This window comes from Centruroides sculpturatus, unplaced genomic scaffold, assembly GCF_000671375.1.
Source record: "Centruroides sculpturatus isolate CEXI.00-Female unplaced genomic scaffold, Cexi_2.0 scaffold870, whole genome shotgun sequence".
NCBI classification, from domain to species: Eukaryota; Metazoa; Arthropoda; class Arachnida; order Scorpiones; family Buthidae; genus Centruroides; species Centruroides sculpturatus.
This window is the reverse complement of record NW_019385310.1, coordinates 271,645-298,985: the sequence shown is the minus strand read 5'-3', so window position 1 is coordinate 298,985 and position 27,341 is coordinate 271,645. Positions and strand designations below refer to the sequence as shown.

General features: G+C 34.9%; 1 protein-coding gene and 1 long non-coding RNA gene across 7 annotated transcripts in view; one reads left to right on the top strand and one right to left on the bottom strand.

Moving 5' to 3' along the window:
- Positions 1-22,582, top strand: part of LOC111637474 — a 29,332-nt gene extending 6,750 nt beyond the window's left edge. Inside the window, exons 2-4 of the long non-coding RNA XR_002758704.1 lie at positions 85-186; positions 3,624-3,759; positions 21,038-22,582. This is a non-coding gene — a long non-coding RNA (uncharacterized LOC111637474). The remainder of the gene's footprint in view (positions 1-84; positions 187-3,623; positions 3,760-21,037) is intronic.
- Positions 161-27,341, bottom strand: part of LOC111637473 (twinfilin-1-like) — a 78,376-nt gene continuing 51,195 nt past the window's right edge. For 2 of the 6 annotated variants that reach the window (XM_023382966.1, XM_023382970.1), the window contains 4 exons: positions 26,496-26,621; positions 22,825-22,975; positions 14,374-14,495; positions 3,753-6,959 (listed from right to left, as the gene is read on the bottom strand). In XM_023382966.1, coding sequence (XP_023238734.1) covers positions 6,774-6,959; positions 14,374-14,495; positions 22,825-22,975; positions 26,496-26,621 — 585 coding nt within the window. In that variant the 3' untranslated portion in view covers positions 3,753-6,773. Of the gene's footprint in view, positions 228-1,727; positions 3,300-3,752; positions 6,960-14,373; positions 14,496-22,824; positions 22,976-26,495; positions 26,622-27,341 lie in introns of those variants that run through there. The other 4 variants (XR_002758703.1, XR_002758702.1, XM_023382969.1 and 1 more) reach the window with 4 other exon arrangements.

The window sequence follows — 27,341 nt, the reverse complement described above, 5'->3', positions numbered from 1 at the left end:
TACATTTACAATATTTAAAATTTGCTTTTTAATATAATCTTTAATTGTAGTTTAAAAAATTATTTGTAATTTTTTACATTCTAGGCTCATCTGTGGTTGTACGACCGCTGCTCTCCTGTGGGCCGCCGGGACGTCAGTCGAAGAATTGAGATACTGGCATCACGAATATTGGGAAAAGGAATACATGTGAGTATTTTTAATTGACATAGAATCTTTTATTACAGCTCCTACAAAATAGAATTGTAATTTGATTACAAATTGTTCTAATTTAAGTACTTTTTATAAAAATGTACTGTATTTTCGCAGAATGATTGGCATGCCAGTTAAACTGTGAGACTAAAATATAAAATTAATCATATCTAATAAAACTAGTTGTTAATTAAACATTAAAGAAAATATTCTTCCCAGTGCAATAAAATAACAATGTAAATTTAATTGCCTTACTGTCCTTAATCGTACTTTATTTTTGAAAAAATTGTTGTGGACTTATTGGATTAATAGGACAATTACACTGGTGTATTAGTTATCAACACAAGGAGGAGTTCATAATTTTTAAATAAAGATTTTTTGATTTTTCTGATTATGAATTCCTCCTTGTGTTGATAACTAATATACCAGTGTACGAGGGTAGTCCCAGAAGTACCCGACTTAACAAAGAAGACACAAAAAATTTGGTAAAACATATCTTTATTTTTCAACATAATCTCCTTTTAGCTCGATACACTTTTTCCAGCAATGTACAATAGCTTCGATCCCCTGTTTTTAGTGAGAACTGTTGAGCTTCTCAAAATAGCCATCAACTGCAGACTCCACCTCTTCATTGTTGGCAAATCTTTTATCACCAAGCCATTTTTTTAAGTTTGGAAAGAGAAAATAATCCAAGGAGGCTAAATCTGGCCAATAGGGTGCATGAGGAAGCAATTTGAACCTTAACTCATTGATTTTGGCCATTGCAATAACGGATGTGTGAACTGGTGTGTTGTCTTGATGAAACAACACTTTCTTCTTCGCCAAATGTGGCCGTTTTTTCTTGATTTCATCACACTAGCGCTGCAATAAGTTCGCATAATACTTGCTGTTGATTGTTTTTCTTGGGCGCATCCCAAAAAACTGACGCCATGACCTTGCCAGCAGATGGAACTGTTTTCGCCTTCTTTGGAGCTGATTCTCCCCTTTCAGTCCATTGTTTCGACTGTTCTTTCGTCTCAGGTGTGAAGTGATGGACCCATGTTTCATCCATGGTTATGAAATGACGCAAAAACTCGGCTTTGTTGCTGCGAAACATTGCCAAAGACTCGATTGAAACATCCTCACGATGCTGTTTTTGTCCCATTGTGAGCAAACGCGGCACCCATCTTGCACACAGCTTTCTCATGTCCAAATTTTCAGTTAAAATGCGATGTACAGCACTTTTTGAAATGCCTACCATGTCTGCTAGCTCTCGCACTTTGAGTTGACTGTCATCCAATACCATTTTGTGGATTTTTTCCACCATTTCTGGCATGGTCACCTCACTTGGTCGACCATTACGATGTTCGTCTTGGCAGCTCATATGGCCTCGTTTAAACTGTGCCACCCAATATTTTATTGTTGTAAACAAGGGAGCAGACTCCTCCAGAGTAGAATCTAGCTCAGCTGTAATATTGGTTGGACTGAAACCTTTCAAATGAAAGTATTGTATCACATAACGATGACAAATTTTCTCCATGTTTACAAATTCACTGAGATTGTTCACTATTTATGGTTGCCAAAAAAATACTATACAACGTAACGTCTTCAAACTTCAAACTTAAGCTTTATAAGGTTGATACTTTCGAACACAGTCGTTTTTTTTCAAACAAGTACTGCCATCTATGTCAGGTCGGGTACTTCTGGGACGACCCTCATAATTGTCCTATTAATCCAATAAGTCCACACAGACAATTTTTCTAAAATAACAACAATGTAGTTTGACTGACTTAAAATCGGGAAGAGAGTTTTTGTTTACAAGACAATAAAACAATTAATGACTTATTGACAATAATAGTAGGTCGGCATAGCCCACACTCTACCTACCTTGACCTTAAAAATAACACATTCCTCTCAAATTTTACACCAATTAATATTGGCTTTGTGTAAGCTGAGATGATTTATGGTGAGTTTCGTAAATTTAATATGTTTGTTTTTGCATTTTTGAATCAAATAACAATACACGTTAAAAAAGCACTTTCGTAATTCCAAGATTATTTTACATTGTTAGAAGACAAAATGAAATCAAACACCTAATTGCAGTTTCTGATGTAAAGCTGACAGTTTCAGTTTTAGAATAGAAAAATGTTCATTTTTTTTAATGCACCCTCTATAGAGGGATGTACAACCTCACTTAAACCTGCATTCCCCCAGGATAAACTGGCATGCCAATCATTCTGCGAAAATACAGTAATATCTTGGCCTTGCATTGCTTCTTAAACTCTACTTCAGAATCCTCTTTGATATTATGATAATTCAAGTTTCATCACACTTATATTGTGTGCCATCATTAAGTTTAACTGTATTAATGTGCAGCCTCTTTTGCTACATTCTTGGATGTTAAGAGACTGTTTTCTTTCATATGCTCAAAAAATATGATATCTCTGGTTTCTACTATATTTGAATCCCTTGGGGTATAAATTCTATATGTTTTTCTGTCATTTGAATACCCAACAAATATTTCTGGTTTGGTCACTTTATCAAATTTTTCTTCTTTTTGTTTAGGAATCCAATGTTGTACTTGTCAACCAAAGATTTTAAGCATGTGATGTCTCCTACCACTAAATGATTCTTCGGGTGTCTTTTTATCACACATTTTTGCAGGTGTTCAATTTTTTATGTGAGTTAAAGTATTTGTTGCTTCTGCCCAACATTTGTTGGAAGATCTGCCTCTATTAATAGGGTTCTCATTCTTTCAGACTTTGTTGGCCCCTTTAGCATCTAATCAACCAGCAAAAACGTTCAACGGATTTTGTAGATTTCTAACTCATTTCTGGGCTCGAGAAGTTTCTTTAAACAGAATCATGTCAAGAAGATAAAGTAATTCTGAATCCTGATTAAAACAGATACAAATTAACCACATCGACACTTACTTTCCCTTTTGTCCACTTGGTAATGAACTCTTTCGGTCTCGGGTCTAAATTCCATGGCCTCCAGATTATGTATAGCGGCTGCTCTTTGCCATAATCACATGCCAGTAAGTTTTTGACCTCAAATATTAAGCTTGTTAATTCTCATCGAGTCAGTCGCAGACATTACTTAAACAGTATTCTCCTCCGTTCTGCCTGGACCTATGTTTCCAATCAGTAAAAAAACAGTTTAGCTTTTGGGTTAAGAATGGAAAATGAATTAATTATTTTTTATAATTCAGAAGGGTAAAACCAAAATAAACCAACAAACACGTTATTAAATAAGCTCTCCGTTCAGTTTCGGTTAACTGAAAGACAATTTCCAACATAAATGTAATTAAAAGTAATTTTTTTCTTAAAAGCATATTAAGTAATTTCCATTGTTTCGATGGAGATGTGAGCAGGTGGTAAATCGTCACTGTGTAAGTGTTTTAGACAAAGTAGGAAAGGGCCTAATTAAGCTCTGAAAGTTATTTTCATTTACAGGAGGAGAATCAAGTCACTCCAAGAGAAAAAACCGGATGGACTTGCTGAGTGAGAATCCAGTAGTGATGAAGGAAAAGAAAATCATCATCCGTAGCAAAATTTATTTCTGTAAAATATATAGAAATACAGGAATAAAGTAAGCCTCTTTCCCGCCACAGACAGGTACAATTTTCAAAAATCGTTATTTGGACAGAGCTATGTGCCACAAAATAACCAAACAACAATAAATAAGCGCGATAAAACACATTGGTCTAAAACCCCAAACATCACAACCTAAAAATAAATAAATGAGATGATGTGTGGTCCCTTTTCTAATTTCATCTTCCTTTGTTTAGGTATTATTTGCCAACAAAATGTTGTTTTATTAAGCAGACAGTCGCACCTGGAAATAAAATTCCATTTACAGATGTTCTTTCGGTCCCTCGAAAGAGGAACGGGGAGAATTGGCTAATTTTAAGCCCTTGGACAAAGGAGTTCCCTTCCAAAAGTCGGCCCTTCTACGTAAACATGTGCCGGCCACCACCCATTCCCCACAATTATACTGGGTGGGGCAGAAAGGACGGATGTTTTTAAAATGGCTACAACTCACCACCAGGTGAAGTGACAGATGTGTAGCAGGTAGAATGAAAGTAGTGAGGTCTTAGCATTGTCTTTTCAGTTGAAGGCTTGGAGCTGTGGATGATAGATCACCATGTGTTTGCATACGACTGAGGAAACAGTCATATGCAAAGGGGATCGATCGATCGCTCAGTCGTACACGTCTGATGGGAATATGTTTCTGCATCCTTGTGTACAATGGAAATGTATTCCCATTAGATGTGTGTGGTTTCAACAGGATGGAGCAACAGCCCACACAGCTAGAACATCAATTGATGTTATTTGCTGTCTCTTCCCTGGTTGCCTCATTGCCAGGTTTGGTGACATTCATTGGCCTCCTAGTTCACCCGCTCTATCCATGTGTGATTACTTCTAGTGGGAACATCTCAACACATGTGTATATGAACATAAGCCTGTTCTTTGCAAGAACTGAAGGAAGCTATTTGCGTGGAAGTTGCCAAAATTGCCTCCAGAAATGCATCACTGATAACGGACACCACATGGAAGATGTTGTTTACCACACTTGATTCTGTAAAATGCTATTTCAGTATGAACTCACATCTTTCAAGCAAATATCTTTTGTAGTAACAATTACAGATGATGTGATTTTTTAAAAAACATTATTCTTTCTGCCCCACCCTGTATTTTGATTACGTTTGGTCTTCCAAAACCTCCTCTGAGTTGGACAGGGTCCTACAAGTTTACAAATACTCCTTAATATAAATGTCTGCTGCTAAAAAAAATAATCTTAATGCATTTCTTATATTTGTCAGCTTTAAGTCTTGCATCCGATCTGACTAATGGAACAAAATGGAAGATTTTAGAAAAGACTTTTAACCACGATTCCATTGTATATTGCACAAATAAATAAGATGATTTTTTAAACGCAAGTGGTAAAAGGGCTTGGAAAATCAATGCCTTCAAACTTTCTAAAGTAAAACGTAAAATTACTATTACCGATTTAAACTATTCAAATTACAGAAAATTGCAATTTACGTCAAAAGCCATGCCTCCTCCCGGTGGGGGCTGACTTTGCTCCCACTTTAATCTCTACTGGAAGAATATAAAAATGACATTCATAAAGTTTATTTGCCTGTTTCCGTCTTCCCTGGATTATGGATCTCTGCAAATTTATACCACATTTTTTTTCATCCAGCCAAAAATTAATCATCATCTGATTACGAGAAACAGCACCTCTTGGCGACGTTGTTGGTCAGTGATGCGGTAGAAATTACTGTCTGGCCATGGTGGCAACACACAATATTGGATCCGAGAGCCAAAATTTTCTGGGTTGAGCCGCGAGAGCAGCTATGGTGCAAAAAATAATAGGAAAATTAAATGAAACTGAGAGTTCAAATACCAAAAAGGTGTCGGTCGTCTGAAATTACTGTACGTTGAAAACCCAGAAATCTGCACTGGGAAAAGTCATGAGATGAAACACACTGACATGGCCATAATTTAAATTTGTCATCGGGACTGGCAATTATTTATTGTGATGATGTTGCCACGGCAGGCTGCAATTTTTCGTCATGTCCTCTCAATTTTAGTAGTCTTGCTCCCATACGTCATACTTTTCTCATTAATGATGGAGTCATGACAGTTATCTATCTAATTTCAACACAGAGAAAATTTTTCAATCAAAATAACATTACATATGAACTTCCGGTTTGTGCCGGAAGTAGTTAATCAGGACCTCCCCTATGGTTTTCGTTTAAGAACCCTCCGGGGTTAAGGGTACCCAAATGGGCTAGGCATCATTTAGGCAGCAAATTTTCCATTTTTTGTTTCTACCTCCTCTTACCTTCCTCCTCCTCCACGACCGGCTTCCAGATCGGAGAGCCACTCCAAAAGACGTAAGGCACAAAGGTAGTAAATGGCATCTACCATTCTGATGAGAGGTGCAGCCAATAATACTTGCCCAGCAGTATTCTCACCACCCCACCCCAAAGTGCAGAAAGTGAGTTTCCATGTCCCTTGAGAACCCTATTTTATACCATTTTTAAATTACTGGGCTGCACTGGAGACAGAGGAGCAGAATCTCTGTACATAAATTGCAACTTTTTGCACAGCAGGTGGCAAAAAGAAGTTTTAGCCACTGATACTTAACATGATGAAATAAAATAAATACTTAAAATAAATAAATATGAGGTATCCAGTTAAATACTAAGAAAAAAAAACGTAGTGCATGCAGCAGTAAAACCAATTTGCTGCCTGGACCATCCACGTGTGCTAATGCCACCAGCAAGGATGAGGCATCTGCCAAATGTTGGTTGTGTCGGTGGTGAGGCTGAAAATTTCCTTTTGGCCAGGAAGAATGCAAAAACAGAAGAATAGAAAGACATCTGTAAATGTACCCTTTTGCCGGCAGAAGGGCAGCACCCAGTAAAATCCTCTTAAACAAAAATAAGAATTTGGTCGCGGCCTTCTGAGTACAAAATGTAGCTAAAAATATATTTTCTTTAAGTACATGGTAAAAACTGCACCAAGTCAAAATTGGCAGGAAGGTAGGCATCGGAGATTGCATAGTGGAAAGGACACAGACAGGATTCGGGGTCAGTTCTGGGCCGGGGCTCCACTCTCCTCTTCTGCTTCCGTCCGGGGGGTCCTGATCAACCGTCGCGGTCCACGGTGGCCTGGTCCTTTGGGTTTGGCAAATTTCTGTCTGTGTATGTTTTTCTTGGGATGGATTTCTTCCAGTAGAAACTGTGCGGTCAGTTCAGAGCGATCATCTGTCTCGATCTAGAAAACAAACAATGAATTCTTGTTAGCAGCAGGTGATGTTGCTCATTCCACTATTTCTTAAAACCCAAACAGTTTACTTAAACAGAAGCTGTATTTAACCTACCAGATTAATCTGCCAGTCCCAGCACGCGGTCAATTTCCTGGAAACTTGGACATCGTTGCATCGAGACCAAACATTTGGTCTCGATGCAACGACATTGCTGCCGATTGGCTTTGCACCTTCCCCGATTCCACCAGTTCAATAGTTCACATTTTACTTACTTAGCAAAAATAGAAATATCCTCTGGAGCCCACCACAAACCAGTTGAAGAAGACACTGAACAAATTTAGTTTGATCAGTGCATCATCCTTGGATTAAGGACCAGATGGCCAACTCAAGTGTTGGTAGTGCCCTCGCTGGTAATGGGCAAATTCATTCATTTGGTGAGGATGATCCTCCAATGATAATATTTGATGTAGATGTAAATCCTTTGTCTTTTTTTATATACAGGAAAACTTATTTATTATAAAGTAGGCATGTATTTTATGTTAATGTGCTATAGGTAGAAGATATTGTTAAATATGAATGATATCAACTTGAATTTTTACAGTAGACCCCCCTATAAAACGGGTTCATATAGTTCGGATTCCTATATGACGATGAAAAAATTGCGACAGTATTTGTACAAACATGCTAAAAAATCTCCTATAATTCTGTAAAACGTCATCGCCGACTCGTGTCACGACAGGATTGGTCGAATCTAGACCAATAGCAGATATTGAGTTTAAACGAGCAGCGGACATACTAAAAACCATTTATTATTTAATGTCCGTAAGAATTATATTTATGTTAATGATGTCTCCAAAGTTCAGCGAATTTTTTGCAAAAAAAAATAATTTATCAGGAAGCATATGAGCGCCATTCGATGACAAGCTCCACGACGAAAACAAGCTTAAGCAATGGCGTCGTCAAACAGTGCACACTCGGTAAGTAATCCTACAATTTTTTCTTTATAACATAGTTTATATGGATTATTCCCAAAAAATTATACATATTTTAGAAATGTTGAGTCGATTTAGTCTAGAATCGATTAATTTTATGGAAGAAAATTTTTCAAACAGCCATAATCTTTTTCAAAAGACAGCTGGCATTCTAACGGATCCTTACAAATGGAACATAGCCTGATGAAGGATCCAGTGGGATCCGAAAACGTTAGCCTAATCAATTGAACATATTTCATGCTGGTTATAGGTTTGTAGAAAGTTTATTATTATATAGCCAAAGATTGCAGCACCACAACACTAGCAAAAATTTAAATATTCCGACTGGAATTCTTTCGGATAAACGACACTCTACTGTATTTACATTCTTTCACTTTGTCTGAACTTGTAAAATTGTTCCAATTATGTTATAAATAGATCACCAATCTCTCTCTACCCAGGGATTGTAGGTCCAACAATCCACTTCAGCTTCCATGCCAACAAGTGCCACATCACAGGAAAATATATCAGGATTTTTTCTCCTTCTGTTGGTTTTGTTTAATTTCTTTTAATACAACTGAGAATCTTTTGAAATATGGCAATTTTCGGTATAGAATTATCATTATCAACTATTGATTGAAGATCATATGCTATACAGTCAGTGGTATTTCACACCAAAAATTTCTCAAGCAAATTGTAAAAAAAAAACAGTAGTTTGGCTAGTGGGTTTCACATTTAGCTAAATTAATAGCAAAAAGAATTGTTGGTAAATGCTTGTCCCAAGAACCATGATCATCCCCATCTCGGATAGCAAGATATGGTTTTAGACCACACAGTTCTTTCTTTCAACTGGATTTGGCTTGTGGATGATAAACAGGTATTAAGCTTTGCTTTATTTTTAGCAGGTAACATAGCTGCTGCATCACACCACTAACAATCTGAAAACTGTTATTGCTGATTATTTGTTGAGTAAACCATAGCACAGAAATACTTCATTTAGTAGGGTTATAACTAACTCTTTAGCTAGGACAAACAATTCAACCCATTTGGTTGCATAGTTTTCACCAATTTCTTCCCAGTCTTACTTTCCGGCAATGGACCAAAAACATTGAGAAAGTTTCAAAATGCTGAGAGTTGACTGGTGTTTTCATTTCATGATTTGTAGCTATTACACTCTACTGAGTATGTAAAAAACTGTCCAATCTGCTTATGCTTCCCAGTCCAGTAATAACGTTTCACAATCTGCTATGTGCCATCAGCTCTGTAATATGCAGCTGTGGAAAAGTCATGGTACTCCCTAAATACCCTCTCATGCTTGTGCATGGGAACAACTAGTTGGACTTCTGATTCTGAATCAGAAAAGTACCTGTATAATAATCCTTTATTTATAATAAGGAAACCCTTCTCTGTCCATCTTGAAAAATCAATTTCATCTTTATTTGGATCTTCAAAGGGCTATTATTTTCTGGAAATCCTGATCTTTTAACTGTTTGCTGTGCATTTTGCCTGGGCTATGTGTTGGAAAGTTGACAAAAACTGCACACAGTTCACATGAATCCATAGTACCTTCATGACAGGCTGAACAAGATAACCTATCAGCTATAACATTCGATTTTCCTGGAACATGCTGTATCTTGATGTCTTACAGATGGTGATGTGAGCCTCACTAACCACTTCAAGGGTTGATGATCAGAAGCAATATAATTGGAATTTATTTAATGACCAAATAACTCACTCTATTGCATAGTAATTAGGCTCTACAGGAGACAGTAATCTACTTTCATACTCAATGGGATGCTCTTTTGCACCATATCCCTGTAGAAGTACTGCTCCAAGAACATAAATACTAGCATCTGTACAAATGACAAAATGAAGGGTTTCATTGGGTTGTTTTAAAACATGTGTTACTAAGCACTGTTTGAGTTTATTAAAAGCAGCTTCCTCTTCTGCATTCTATTTCCAGTGAGTATTCTTCTTAGGTTACTTAATGGTCTTGAAATGTCTCCAAAATGAGGAACAAGTTGCAATACCAGGAACATGTTTGTAGAAATGATTGCAACTGTTTAACAGTTTTTGAAGAGGGAATATTCAAAATGGAGATAACTTTTCCAGGATCTACTTCAATTGCTTTTCTTGTGATCCAATGACCCAGTACTTTCCACATGAATAGACAAAATTACACTTATCATGATTGGCATGCAGATTAAATTTTAATAATTGCTCAAAGACCCTCATCAAATCATCAAGGTGCTGTTCAAATGTAGATGACAATACCATGATATCATCTAAGTAAACTAATGTTTTTACATTTGGCAGACCATGGCAAAATTTATTCATTAACTGTTGAAACGTAAATGGAACATTTTGCAATCCAAAAGGTATTCAAAGGTACCGGAAAGTTCCAAGGTGGCACACAAAAGTTGTCTTACCTTTGTTGGGGGCACGTGTTAACTTGAAGTTAGCCAAATTTCAGGTCCAGAGTTACTTGTAAGCTGCAGGTGTGCTGTCACTCAACAGATTATCTATTCTTAGTAAAGGATAACTATCTGGCACTGTGACAGCATTGATACAAAGACGTACATCTTCACTGGGTTTAGGAACAAGTACAACTGGAGCTGTATAGGGAGATTTACTCTCTTCTATGAAACCTTTCTTCAACAATTTTTCAAATAGTTAACTTCCCTTCTAAGTATTTCTTTCCTTGCTAGAAATAAATGGTAAGGAGGAAAAGTGACTGGATCTGAATTACTTGTATTAATAGAGAGGTTGCAGCCAAAGTCAAAACTTAAAACTTGTACAGCAAGCAGAAGTCTGAACTCCAAATGCACATTGTGGTACACGTTTATGTCGTGCAATGTATCATGAGATTTGTAAAATGGCAGATGCACTCAAGAACAACGAAAGTGTCCAGCAAAGGTAAACAAATTAAACTATTTTAAAATATTTATAGAATGTTTAATAAAACTAAATAATAATGGTTATCATAATTTTAACCCAAAAACACAGATGCAGACACTTAAACTGAACTTCTATTCTCCATGCTAAACATTCAAAGCTCACATTTTAGAGAAGAAAACTTTGGCCACAACCTCACTAATATGATGTTCAATATATGGCATTGCTTCCTTTACTTTTTGAAAAACCCTTTCATATTCTAGTATTAATGCACCAAGCTGTGCTCTCTGTTTGTTGGATAAATGTTCACCAGAGTTAATTCTTGGGACTAAATCCTTTAAATCAAATTTTAACTGATTGGTGTTGACAAAGCAATGAGGATAGTCTTCTTAGACTGTAATTCTAGCTCTAGTTTTAATTTTTCAAATTCATATTTTCTTCCACCACCCCTTCTCTCATTAATAACAGTTAAAAGTAATTATCTTACAAACTCTTCTTCATAATTTTGCTATTCAATATTTTATTTTTTAAATGTATAATTTTATAATCCAGTCCTACAGTCTCTCCTAGTTCTTCAGCTACTATCTTTAAATCCTCCTTTCTACCTTTTGCCAAAAAAGCCATTCTTTGGTCATTAAAATTAATGACACTAAACTATATCTATTCAAACATATCTTCCAAATACAAAATATATTTTAATTAAGATGATCAGCGTATAACTTAATTAATTAAATATTATAGATCTTGTGGTCAGACCTTTGCATTATGCTCAACAAAGTACTAGAAGAGGAGAGATCAAAATGAAATAGCTTACCACCATGTTGGTTCACTTCTTTTTTAACAAAAATTCAGGCCACAAGTCGAGCACCAATTTATAACAGCATTTTATTTGTTCTTTCACTTTGTCGGAACTTATATAACATAGTTGGAACAATTTTACAAATACATTACCAATCTCTCTCTAGCCCAGAGATTGTAGGTCCAACAATCCACTTTGACTTCCACACCTACAACTAGCACCATATCACAGGAAAAAATCTTGAGAGATCTGTTACAATAGTAGAAACAGATAAATTAAAGATGCTTAGTTTCATAAAAGTTATAGTTAATACAAATGATATTGTCTTGATCTTCTACTTATAGTCTATTAACAAAATAATACATACCTCCCTTACATATGATTTTCAAATTAAGGATACTGTTTTGCTTGTTGTATTATGTTGTGTAATAAAATAAAATTAATAAAAACAAACGTTTTTGATCTGCACGGGAGATATTCTTCAGGTTAAAATGTTTTCAAATGTAATGTGGAAACGGAACATTCTTAAGAATATTTGAAAAAGTACAAATAAGAATTTTTTAAAATCAATTGTTCCTGTTGAAAAATAAAATTGTGAATTATTTATAAAAATATGATTAGTTATAAGATTTTTTATAATGCATCGGTTCAACTATTAATACTATTGAATTTGAAGGCTAAGCTAATGTTTTAAAATTAATAGAATAACATGTTTCTGTCCATTACCTGTGAGGATGCTATGATCCTAAGATTGACTACCATAGAGTCTATGAGAGTCTGCTATGTAGTCCTTAATCTGTGGCATAGTTGACCATCGACTCTATGTCACACGCTTTGACAGAAAGTAGGCAGTCTGTTCAGTGCCTCTTGCATCCAAGAAGTTGAATTTTTCAGGTGACAATCGGCAATGCTCGTGCACATTTGAAAGTTTGCAAAAAACAGGATGATGTGCCGTAGGCCACAAAGAAGGGGGAGTAATTGTTTCTAAACCATACACCAATGTTTTCTCTCTCAAGTTTATTTACATTATAGACCTATATACTAGACGTGGCCAAAACTAACATTGGCAAATTATGGTTACAGGTCATCACCATTTTACAAAGCAAACTACCGAACAGGTTGCCAACCTTATGGGAGAAAATTATTGTATTTTACTTTAAATTATTGTACAGCCATCTCAATCCATTACACTTATGCCCTCTATTTGTAGAAGTATTACCTAGGTTTCCATATGTCAGAATTTCTCAAACTTTTTGTCTGACACCCATTCTCACAATGACAAAATTTTTATACCCCGTTTTACAATGAGCTTTTCATAAGTCTCCCTTATCAATATGGTGTAAAACTAACCTCTGAATGGACATAAATTTTAGATTATGTTTTTTCATACAATTTCACCATATCGCATATTCACAAATGATTATTAATACAGTAGAGCATCGTTTATCCGAATCAATTGGGGACTGAGGTTGTTTGGATAACTTATTTTTCGGATAACCGATTATGTACAAAAAAATATATTAACCTATTCCGTGTTGCTTTACTTTGAATTTTCATTGATGTTAAGCCTAACGTAAACTTTTTAAAATAATAATCGTGGCTATTGTATCATTAAAAATTATTTCTTTATTTCTTACAAACAAAATAAATATATTGAAAAATACAAAAACAAAAAAAATTATATTTTAGAAGTTAATCTAGTATCAAAAATGTTTGATTCGGCACAACACACGGTCCTCAGAAAAACACCACACATCAACAAAAAAATATTGGAGTAGCCCAAGATATAGCCAAATATTGCAGTGCCACAGCACTAGCGAAAATTTAAATTTGCCGACTGGAATTCTTTCGGATAAACGACGCTCTACTGTAACACATTTCACATTCTTTATATACCATTCAAAATAAGAATGGTATATAAAGAATGTAAAATGTGAAAATATTCATAAACCTTAGTTTTTCCAAATTCTTGCCACTGTTTAAAATTTTTAGTCCATCCCGCGAGCAGTTGCAACCCACTGGTTTAAGAAATGTTGCCCTATGCCAGTTGGTCTAAAAGTATAGCAGTTAATAGATTTTCAAAAAGTATGAAAAAGTGTATCCTTATAATCGAGAATATGCAGTAGTGCAATTTAAGTAAAATCTTCCAAAAATTTAATAGCCCTCTAGTGAAGGAGGGAAAAAAACATTAATGATAAGAAAAATGGTGATTGCAAATTGGATTTTTTTATATAGTTAAGGATTATTTTGGGAGTAAAGCATATTTCCAAGATAATCATACAAACACAATAATTATCTCAAATAAACAGTTGGTAGAGATATGAGGCTTATCAACTGCAATGGAGCCAAATAATCAAGATCGAGATGGAAACTTTAAATCCCATTTTCAAAATTCAAATTACTTTCATAGTTTAACTTTTTTCTTTTGAGAAATCCATATTTTTATTTTTGATCTATACTCACTACCTATAAATTTGCCACCATTATGCATTTATTTCTGTTCACACTTAAGAGAAATTTATCATAACTTATGCATAAATTGAGTAAATATAAATTTATAGTGCGAGTTTTGTCATTCTATGATACGTAGAAGCAGTACAAAAAAGTTGTCTAGATGGCAATTATTTTATAATTTTTAAACACTTATACATCTAACAGTCAGTTTGTAATAATACTGGAAAATAGACATTACACAAAGAAAAAATACTTATATTAATAACAAACTTTATAAATATATATTTATAAGAAATGGAATACCTTTTTAGCTATTTCAATTCCTATTTTATTTTCGATGACATCCAGAAGTGGACTCTTACAACTAGAATACAACATCCTCTCTTTAACGGAACATTCGTATCCAGGTGTGGAATATATGAATACTGATCAGAAAGAGAGAGAGATTCCATTAAAAAAAACAAAGTGGAAACTTTTTGTTTAATTTGTTCTATCTATTACATAATAATTAGTTACTTTTCAGAATGAAATGTGGTTTTGACAGTTTAGTACCTACCTACTTGTAAATGTTTTAAAATTTTATATATAAAATGTGTTCTTATGGTGCTTTAGAAATTTTATAATCAAAACAGATTTGACTTTTCTGTTTGTTTAATCTGATTACAACTAAATTCAGTCTATTACTCCCTAACAAAGTAGCCATTTGTTATATAGAAATTGATTTAAAAAAATAGAGCATTGGAATTCAGTATTGAATGCTAGAGAGTATCTGGATGAACTTATCTATATATTAATATGAAAAATTACATGTCCTGACTGACTGACTGATTCATCATCACTCAGAGCAAACTGCTGAACCTAGAGGTAAAATTTGGTACACAGGGTATGTCATGAAAATGCACACTAAAAGAGATTTTTCGAAATTCCCCCGCAGGGGAGAGGAAGAAGATTAAGACTTAATCTGAAGAACGTCTTCTACTGTACTATTTTAGATGCGATTGTTTGTATTTAACTATGCTTTAGTAGGGTATGCAATGAGAGTGCACACTAAGAAGGGATTTTTCGAAATTCCCCCATGGGGAGAGGATTAAGGTGTGGTTGTTTGTAACAAGAGATTTGTAAGTCTGCGAATAAACGTTACAAATAGGAACACAGGAACAAAAACGTGTATGATTGTTTAATACTCTCTGAACACGGTTCTTTTGTTACAAAGATCCCAACTTAACAGGTTCCTTTATCCTATTATCCTCACAGGGAAATAGGTCGCCTCCTATTCTCGTACAAGTATATAATATACATGCACATAACACAAAACCTTGATAACCGACTTAAAAATTAATCTTATGCCTACCTTAAAACTAATATAACAGGGAAATGATTAGACTTAGGAAAGTATAGAAATAATAAAGAGATAGATAGAGAGTACCCGGGTTCACGTTGACTGATCGATATCTTCGGGGAGGTGCCTTTTCACAGACATGATCTTTTATACTTTTTTACTGATTCAGCAATTTGTTCTCGAGGTTCTCCGATTCTTTCAGTTTTCCTTAAACCCTCATGCTTTTCCCTCTCCTATACCTGCTGTCTTCTTCCCACCTCTCTCTTTTCAAGCTTCACTCACTGCACTGTACATCCATTCCTTTTGAGGTCCAGCCAAAAAGTGTTCTCCTCTCTCCCTTCTTCTTGCCTCAGGGTACATTTTCTTTTGTTTATTTCCCCAAATTCAGAAAAGTGCTAATACCTTACTCCTTCGGGAATACGTGGCAAAGATGCATGGTTTCTTATATGAGATGTACAGAATAATCGGAGAACTACGAAGAAACAATGCAATAACAGAAGGAAAAATAAACAATGTGAGACATCAAGAATTAAACATTGAACCACCAAAGTTTTCTCAACCGACATATGCTCAAATACTTAAAACAAACAACAAGGCAAGTAACATGACAAAAATAATAATGAAATCACTCGCCACTAAACTTCAAAATGAAGGGTCAGGGGGAAACCATGCAGTATTGGTGTACTCTAAAATAACAGAGCAGGGAGAACAGAATGATATAGACACCATAGTTGCAACAATAATGACAGAGATTGGAATCAAAGTGAAAGATGTCAAAAGAGTTAGGAACGGGGGAGTTTGCTTTTGTGTCAGAAATAACATGGATGGACAGAAACTACTCAAGGCCATAGAAAACATGCAAACCATTAAAGACAAAATCAGATGTCATATTGCGGAAGGAAAGACACCGCGCATTATACTTTTAAATGTCCCATACTCGGTAGAAACAAAAGATCTTATGGACATTACTTATAACCAAAATGACATCTGGGAAGATATTGACAGAGAAGAATTCTTTAGCTCCTGCAGGATTAGTACAGAAATCAACAAAGGCAAACTACAAGAGAATTGCCGTCACGTTGTTTTGTCGGTTACGCCACACATCCATAATTTAATAATTAAAAACAAACATCTCTCCCTATCATGGGCGAATGCCCATGATAGGAAGAGATGTTTGTTTTTAATTATTTGTCTGGTTCTTTAATTATATAAGAGTTGATGATAATGTTCCAATTCTCTGGTGCTTTAAGTGCATGGGCTTTAATCATATGGCCAGAGACTGTACAGAGTCCATTCACTGCAGCCACTGTGCGAAAGAACACAGATTCAACCAATGCAAGGAAAAGCAAACCACTCCTTGTTTGCCCCAACTACATCAGGTTTAACAGAGAGCAGCAAATGATTAAAAAAGTTCCAACAAATCATAATGCCTACAGCAGGAACTGCCCCACACTGATAAAAATAAGAAATCAAAAGATAAGACAGACGGATTATGGGGTCTAATAGCAACAATAGTACCACTATGCACTCGATAAATACTCAAAGGAATCATCATAATCAACAAAACAGGTACTACAATAATAAGAATATAAATTTTACCATTCTGAGCATAAGCATACAGAGGTCAAAGGCTGCATCATCAATTCTCCTAAAAATAGCAAAAGAACAGAGCTGACATTATGTGCATACAGGAACCATACCTCATGGCCAACTCCATTGTCAGGTATGGCAGTTGGAGAGTCTTCCCTCATCAAAACTTCACCGAAACAATGAAAACTGGCATTCTCATAAAAAACAAAAATATTTGAGCTAACTTCTATTTCGATCTCAGCTCAAAATAAACTACTACAGTACTGCTCACTTTAAATAAGAAAGAGTTATACATATCATTTGTATACTGCTCACCATTTGAGTGTATCGAACCTCTTCTAGATAACCTACAAGAAATTAATAACAAGATCGGAAGTAAACCTTGGATTATAACAGGCTACTTTAATGCCAAATCACTGACTTGGCACAGTCCTGAAGAGGACGGAAGAGGTTGTCTACAAATTTCTGTCAGTTAATCACATGGCATCTTGTAATACAAGTCCCTTGGTGACTTACTGCTGTACCAGAGGTAGGAGTTGGGTAGACATAGTGATTGCTAATAAACATGCTCATAAACTTATTGATTCCTGCTATACAATAGACGGAAACTGAGGAAGTGACTATAGATACATCAAAACAACCATTGTTAATACTGGTCTGTCATTAAAAAATTACAACCTAAAGAAGATTACTAATTGGACACAGTACCAGGAACTTTTCAAGATTCATTGGGCACAACCACAGGATCTCCATGAAATTGAAGGCATTGACACATTAGCTGCCCACCTTACCACATCAATTATCACCACATCAATCCACCACAATTATAGAATCAAAACGGTCAAACACCCCACGGTGGAATAATTCTTTGAGTGAGCAAAGGAAGAAGGTTCGTAAGCTATACAAAAGATACCAAAAAGAAAATGATCCTATAATTAAAGATACAAAAAAGAAGGAATACTTACGGGATTTTAACGAATACAAAACTAGCATAAATAAAGCCCAAACGATAACGTGGAGGAATTACTCCACTGAAGTCGACAATGGATCAACATGGAGCGACCCGTACCATATAATTTTAAAACCAAGGAAAACTATCATACTTCCAGCATACATAGACAAAGAAGACAGGACACAAACAACGAACATGAGAGAAACCTACCACCATCTTCTCAACACTCATTTTCCAAAAGACAACAAAGAAAACGACAATGAAGAACAGGCAAGCATCAGAAACTCAATTGAAGCTCCACCAGCAACAAACAATGATCCCCTTTTTACTTTTAAAGAAGTTGAGACAGCAATAAGGACTATGAGAAACAAAAAAGCTCCAGGAATAGATACAACAACAGCTAAAATGGTGAAGAAGGCTTTTAATGCTGTACCGATCACTTTCATTTATACATACAATAAGTGTATGGCGCTCTCTCAATTCCCATGCATCTAGAAAGCTGCAGCCATCCGTTTTATTCCAAAGACAAGCAAAACCAGCCATAGCAATGTCAATGGCTTTAGACCAATAAGCTTATTACCCACATTGGGGAAAGTCTTGGATGGACTTGTTATAGGAAGAATCAACTTTCACGTATACAGTAAACAACTACTACACCCAAAACAGTATGGGTTTGTTCCCAAAAAATCTACTAATCATGCCTTACACAGTGTCACTCAATTTATTCATGATGCCTGGGAAAAATCACATCATGTCCTCCTTACTTCTATTGATTATCATAATGTCTTTAACACTCTTTGGTGGCCAGTGTTACTTCGACAGCTTAAATCATTCCATTGCCCAAAAAATTTATATCTATTAATGAAGGATTATCATAATAATTGTACGGTTGGTGTATATGACATGGATAGTCCACTTATACCACCCATGACAAGAGGCTGCCCCCAAGGATCTTGTTCCGGCCCAGGATTATGGAACATCATGCACGATAGCCTTCTGAACATCAAGCCTAATAATATAAATGCACAATGGTCATTACAAGCATACGCTGACGACACTCTGATTATGATGGCACATAGGAATAGTGAGCAAACGCAAACTGAAGCTAATAAGTTACTAAAAGAAGTAAACAACTACAGCATAAACAATAAGCTCGAAATAAACATCAATAAGTCAAATTGCATGCTCATGACCAAAGGTAAACAGCTTCAGAAACCGCCATCATTAAAAATAAATAATACTAGAATACCATACACAAAGGAAATGAAATATCTTGGACTTATCCTGGACCAAGGCATGAAGTGGAATTCCCACATTGATTACATTTGTATGAAGGCAACAAAATTATCTCACCTCCTTTGTTACGTAGGGGAGAAAAAGTGGGGTTTGAATAACACTACCATGACCAACATTTACAATCAAGCCATAGAACCGACAATACTATATGGATCTCATATAAAAAGAGTGCTCAAAAAAATTTAACAGATTAGTCTTTTACATATAACAGGAGCATACAAGACAACATCTATAGCTGCTCTCCAGGTTCTGGCAGGTCTCCTACCGCTATATTTAAAAGCTAAAGCTAATTGGGCACTGGAGGCTGACAAACCTCGACATCCCGGATCAAAAGAAAATGAATCTGTACACTTATTTAGATATTGGTAGACTTCCTAACTTGAACAACAACAATCTTTTCCAGCCGAATCTGAATATAGACATTTGGAATACTGCCCCACCTCGTCTTCATCCAGCGAAAGAAATTAAAATTACAGTAGAGCCTCAATTATCCGACTCAATTGGGGACTGGGGTTGATCAGATAACCGGAAAAAATCCATTATTAGTGTAGTATATCTCTATTAATCTACTTCGCGTTGAATGTTCCTCCATGTTAAGCCTATCAATTTTTTTAAAAAAATAATAATCGTCGCTATTGTATCATTAAAAATTAGAAAATTAAGCCTCGTTTAAATACTGGCTCCCTTTCATGGTCGAATGAGTGTTGCCAGCTAAAACATGTAAAAATAATATTAAAGTAGCCAAGACACAGCCAAATATTGTAGCGCCACATCACTAGCGGACATTTGAAATTTGCCGACTAGGACGGTCGGTTAATCGGGGGTCGGATAATCAAGGCTCTACTGTAATGTTTACTCGAATAACGAAGATACTGAATTCCCTCATATGATATTTACGGACAGTTCAAAATCTAACAAAGGTGTAGGTACAGCTTTCGTTCACTATAAAAAGAACACGAATGGACAAATTCATAAGGAAACTTACCAGCTGGCAACCCATTGCTCGATCATGCAAGCTGAACTTTTGGCAATTCTGAAGGCTTTACAATATGTTAATAGTAACGTAAAAATCAACAATACTCATGTAAGCATCTGCTCAGATAGTAGAGCTGCTCTTCTTAGTATTTCAAACAATAAAAATAAAAACAGCTTACTTTGCCAAATCTCAAGAACTAGCAAACAATAAAAACACAATTGCTTTACAATGGCTATGTGCCCATACTGGAATACAGGGTAAAGAAGAAGCGGATAAAGGGGCAAAAGAGGCAGCTAACAGCTCTTCAGAACCACGTTTTCATGACATTCCAATCATTTCAATAAAAACACTTATCCAACAAACAACTATTAATATGTGACAGAGACTTTGGGAGGAAGAGACAACAGGATGAATTACCAACAAGCTGGTTCCTAACATCCCAATTAGGCTTAAGAGCGAACATTTTAAAGTGGAATTTATTGTAAGTCAGTTATTCACCGGTCATGGGAACTTTCTCTCTTATCACCAATGATTTCACCATAGCAACACCTCCACTTTCAACTGTGATGGATCCTCACAACAGGACACTTTCCACCTAATCTTCGACTGTCGTCTCTATCGCCAGCAATGAGCCAAGTTATACCAAACTGTTCTCCTAGAAGACTATAATTGGCCATGTGCTTCTAGTGCTCTTGTATACAACAAAAACATCTTCAGAGAACTGTATTCATTTATAAAAGAAACTGGTGCTCTAGATGTGCATAACAGTATTGTGAGAGCCGAATTTAGTGAAATAAATTTTTTAATATTTTAGGTGCCAACCCTGCGGTCACGGTATTGTGGAGAGCGAAACACCATCTGCTGGCGAGACAACGAGAGCGGGACGAGACGTGACTTCGCGAGAGGAGACGACGGTTGAAGAAGACGCGCAAAAAGACGAAAGACGAGAAAGAAGTCCTACATTTGTTCTTTTTATAATACTCACAATATATTTTTATGTAATTTGTATTCCTTCAAACGTTCCTGTTATCCACATCTTTCTTGTTTCAATTAAAGTTTTTCAAAAGACAAAGAAAAGTCTGACAGTATTAATTGAAATTTGTACGCGCCTCCTTTGGGAAATTGTCTGTCAAGGCATTAAACCTAAGACTGGTGCCTTTGTCTTTGTTCTATTTTAATACTTTGTAACAGCAAAGAACGTGCTGCCGTGATCTTAAATTCTGCATCCTCTTTGTTCACAACTGAATGTAACATCTCATTGTCGGGATTAGTTTCATGTTATTTTCGATTTTATACTTGTAACTCCAAGTTATATCCTTTGCTTTACACCCAAAAGGGTGCTGCTGTAAAATATCTCTTGTTGCACCATTTGCAGTTATCTTATGTATTACCCTCAGTACGGGTATTTTGTCACACTGTTAATGTATTTTGTTAAATAATGTACTGATGCTGACGTCCATGAGACTTCCAGTTTTATTCCCTTTCCTATTTAACTTTACTTTTTCCCTTTGCCTCTTCTCTTAATTCTTTTCCACTTAATCCATTTCAAACCAGGCAATACCTACAAGTGGCCCTGGTCTTCATCCCCTTTAAGTTAGAATGTATCTAGAATGTATCCATTGTCACACACATCATGGATGGTACTCACATCATGCCCGACAACTGTGCACGTCAACAAACTGAGCTTGTGCAGCTCCAGTATATGGTCTCGTTAACAAAAAATAGTTAATGAATGGTAAACTACTGTCTTCAAGATTTAATTACATTTACAAACATACTTGGTCCAAAGTATTATATACCAAAGAATGTAATCGAGTAACAAGAGGATACTTTCCTACAGAATCTTGTAACTCAATCAGGGATTACTTTGACATAATTTATTGTTCCAAGCAGCAAATACTAAAATCTGCATTTTAAATTTTCGTCGACTTTTGTAAACTGGAATTTGTCCTTATCTCAAATTATTATAAAATTGAAATAAAATTAATGATAAAATATTCCAAAGCAATCAGTGGATCAAGAAATACTTCATTTTATTTTTATGACTTATAAAATGTGATCTTAATCATTAAACTGTACAAAGTATGAAAATTTGATCTACAAAAAGATTATTTTTATAGAAAAGATTTGGATGTGGTATCTGTTTATTGTTATTCATTTGATGGAGATACAAAATATCTCAAAAACCACTTAATCAGAATGAGCTGCATTTTGTTAATTAAAATATAGTTTACTTTTTTTTCATAATTTCTAATGAAAAATAGAAAAAAAATCATTTCAAAATATTAATATTCTGTAACATAATATTATCATGTACTTAATTCCATAGTATAAATATTTATAAATTGGTCTTTCAAAATTTATGTAGATACTTAACTCTATATTTTACATTTCTCATATAAGATTATACAAATATTTTAAGAAACTGAAATATAAAATTCCAATGCATAATCCAGTAAAACAACTGTCATTGAAATGGCTGGCATTCTATTGAAGTTCTCAATATGATTAATTTATTATTTAATACAAAACAGTCATCCTAATAAAATATTATAAAACACTTATTTTTTAAAAATGTTTCAAAACAAAGTTTACACTAACCTTTACTTAATAAATAATCGCCTTCATAAGAATGTGGAAAACAAAATAAATGATATCTAGCATGATCACGTGGAACTCTGCTGGGAAGAGAGTTGATGTTAGTGTCATCACAAGATTCCAAATTAATTTCTTCTTTGTCAATATCTATACTCTGTAAACAAAAATAAATCTAACCTTAACATCTTCAAAATATGTATTACTTAAATACAAATGTAAATTACCACAAGACAATTTGATACTTAATGAAATGATTAAGAGCGCACATATCCCAAAGCCCAATGTATTAACAATTAGCCCGATTGATTATGGTGATCGTTTGGTCTATTAATAATACATCATGCTGGGTTAAAGCGATAGCTGGCTGGGTGTTGTGGATGATTTTAAGGCCAAGGGCATAAGAGTTGTCCCAGTTGGCACCACGAGTAACCATGGATGGTGTGAGGCCCCAGAAATAGTTTGTAATTAAAAGACAAAGTAATTTAATAAATTATTAAAGTAATGAGAAAATAAATAAGTGTTGAACTGGCAACACCAGACTTTGACATCATCACACATATATATTAGAGAGAAGGAAATGGAATTTATAAACAAAAGAAATAGAAAAGGGAAAAGATTAAACTTAAATGCAATAAAAGGAAAAGACAAGGATAAACCTTCCCAGGCACCTTTCTCACAACCCGAATGGTCTCGAATTCCACCTGGAGACAGGTGAGAAACCAATAGGGGAGCGAGAAAAGGGAAGTCCGACCAATGGGAAAACAAATAAAAAATGAAAAACTCCGTTGTCCAAGGATGGGCACTGGCACATTCCTGCTATTCCAGTCACAACCTTCTCTCTGTCCCATTACCAAGTGTGTCCAGCTTATTGTTATTCCATGTGCCACCTCTATACTTCAGACTCTAACTCACCGCTGCCCCATCAGGACATCCAGGAACAACTCCACCAACGGGACATTGAAATCTTGGTCTTTATTGTATGTATCTTGGTCTCAATTATATGTAAGCATAAACTCTGAAAAATTCTTTGTGAAACACTTGTAATTTTTGCTTTTACCTTCGACACCCACATACACAAAGACCCTAGGACATCCTGACAAAAGAGTAAAATTTTAAAGTACGTCCCTCTCAAATTGGCGTACTTACAATGGTTATATCTAAGATTAAATATGTCTGGAAGCAAAGAATCACTCGGAGATCTGAGTAGCATAACTGGCAATGCATCTGCATGGTAAGTGGAAGTTGCATATTTGATTCCTGCTCTGGGCAGATTCTTTTCTTCCAGAATATTCTAAATTAATCCATAAATATTATAANATAGCTGATGATCTTATAAAAGAACAAATGTTACTAAGTAAAAATTTAATTTGGTTTCCAAAGTTAAGCATTAAGCATTATTTTCTCATTTTTTTGGCACGCCCCCTATAGTAGTGAAGTGCTTATGTTAGGACACAAAACGACTTCCAACAACCTAACACTCCGTTGAGTAATTACAATCCACGAAAACCTTTTTGTATGAGTGTTATGTCATTAACCAACTCCACAAACGCTTTCGACCTCCACTGAGGTCTGCTTCAGGTGGTGACTGACCGTCGTAACGATGTCGCCAGAGATGTAAATAATCGTGTGCACCTTTGAGTTGGTAGTCAACTAAAAGGTGATTGGTTTCTTTTAGGATGCCATCTACAAGTTATTTCGTGAAACACAGTCTGGCCTATGGCACCTGATGTGCCCATACTTATTGAAAATAAATGTTAATAATGGATATTGGTCATCTGGATTAAGAGTTTAAAATAATCATGATGTCACAGAACAGAATGTTTATTTTGAAAAAAAATAGAAAAATTTACTCAAACTATACAAAATCAAAATGGTATCACTAGAATGATTATAGCAATAATAGATTGGTAGTCAACATGTTAACTTATAAATATATTACATACATATATGTATGTAATAAATATATGTTATAAATATATTACATACATATATGTATGTAATATATTTATAAGTTAACATGTTGACTACCAATCTATTATTGCTATAATCATTCTAGTGATACCATTTTGATTTTGTATAGTTTGAGTAAATTTTTCTATTTTTTTTCAAAATAAACATTCTGTTCTGTGACATCATGATTATTTTAAACTCTTAATCCAGATGACCAATATCCATTATTAACATTTATTTTCAATAAGTATGGGCACATCAGGTGCCATAGGCCAGACTGTGTTTCACGAAATAACTTGTAGATGGCATCCTAAAAGAAACCAATCACCTTTTAGTTGACTACCAACTCAAAGGTGCACACGATTATTTACATCTCTGGCGACATCGTTACGACGGTCAGTCACCACCTGAAGCAGACCTCAGTGGAGGTCGAAAGCGTTTGTGGAGTTGGTTAATGACATAACACTCATACAAAAAGGTTTTCGTGGATTGTAATTACTCAACGGAGTGTTAGGTTGTTGGAAGTCGTTTTGTGTCCTAACATAAGCACTTCACTACTATAGGGGGCGTGCCAAAAAAATGAGAAAATAATGCTTAATGCTTAACTTTGGAAACCAAATTAAATTTTTACTTAGTAACATTTGTTCTTTTATAAGATCATCAGCTATGAAAATTATCAAGTGAGTTAGAACAAATACATTTGAAAAAGAATATCTCTACATTCAAAATTTTCAACTTTAAAATTTCAAGCAAAGTTATAATTATTAAGAAAGTAATAAAATATGAAATTATAAACAAACTGAATTAAATATAACACTACGACATTAAATGTAGATTCAGGACCACCCTTAATATGACAAACAAATATCACCCACATAATGAGCCTGCTGCTAGATAATGCTGGAAAATTTTATTTAGTTTATATATAGTGATTTTTCCTGAAACTAAAACAGATGTGTATATCCATCTTTTTGGTTTCAAGAAAAATCACAATGACAGAAAATAAAGGATTTCTCATGTTTTCTACAGATGCTATTAGTGACTTTAGAGAAAGGAAAAGCTGTTTGATGAGTTTGTAATTGCAATTTTAAAATGACATATAATCCAATCCAGCGTTTCTCAAACGTTTTGCTTACGTGACCCAATACATTTTCTGTAATGGTTCTGCGAACCAAATGTTTACCAGGTTTTTAAAAATTTTATATTATAAACATTTGGATCACAGAACCATTACAAACAAATATATTGGGTCCAGAGTTTCTCAAACAAAACGTTTNAAAAGCTGTTTGATGAGTTTGTAATTGCAATTTTAAAATGACATATAATCCAATCCAGCGTTTCTCAAACGTTTTGCTTACGTGACCCAATACATTTTCTGTAATGGTTCTGCGAACCAAATGTTTACCAGGTTTTTAAAAATTTTATATTATAAATTGAAGTCACCATATATTATATAGTAAAATAAAATTATATGTTATCGATAATAACTTCTACGAGTGAATACTTAGATGTAACATCAAGTTTATTTCTATTAAGAGCAGTTCAGGCCAATTTTGATTTGTAACAAATAACTTTGTTAAATTTCAATAACTGAAATTGAAATATTAAAAATGTAAAACTGACAGCCATAACCCACAGCCACTTTCAAATGAACTTTTGAACAGAGGTAACCCAGGTTATCCATATAAAAATTACAGTACTTATCAACTTGATTATTAACTTACCAATTGCACATAGTTAAGAATCCCATTTTTCATATCAAATAATGCAGCTATTGCATCATCAGAAATTGGAAAAACTATACCTTGTAGAGTTTGATGTCTTGAATCAATGGCTATATCTACTCTAGACTGAAAAAAATAAATTACAACAATTAATATTAATATTGTAGTTTAAACATTCTAGTATAAAATAAAATATTTAGTAACTATTCATACAACGTAATTCAAATTAAACATAGCTGTATTATGTGCGAGGTCCCAGATAGTAATAAAAATTATATGTTTTGAATGATGAAAATCCGGTGAGTTAGTTAAGCTCTCACCTTTCAGAATTAAACAAAGCAAGACTTAAAGTCTAGCTTAAACAATAAAAGTTCTTTCCAACAAAATGGAAAACAAAGGGTTTGAATTGTGAGGGGAATATCAAAGTCAAAGGAATTTTAGATGAACAGGAATTGGGTTTAGTCATGAAACTGATCTCTCCCACACCCCAAAAGGTGTCAAATTGTCACCAGGTGACAAGGGGAGACCAATCATAATGCGTAATCAAGGGGAAAAACTGATAAAAACGCACGTTTCAAGGACACAAGTTTCTTTGCTCCAAACCTTTTGTTTTGTCATAAAAATCTGTAGTTTGACCTTTCATATATCTCTGAGAGGCATTCAATCTCCCAGAGTTGTCGTGCTCTTCAAGCTTCATCCCTGTGACAAGGACTATCCTTTTCCAAGCTACAGTGTGCCCCAGAGCTGACGAATCTGCCATGACCGAAAAAGACACTCTTGGGAATATTTGTGACTTTATCGGACTCTATCCTTGTAAATTTGTTGATGGAGATGTAGCGATATTTG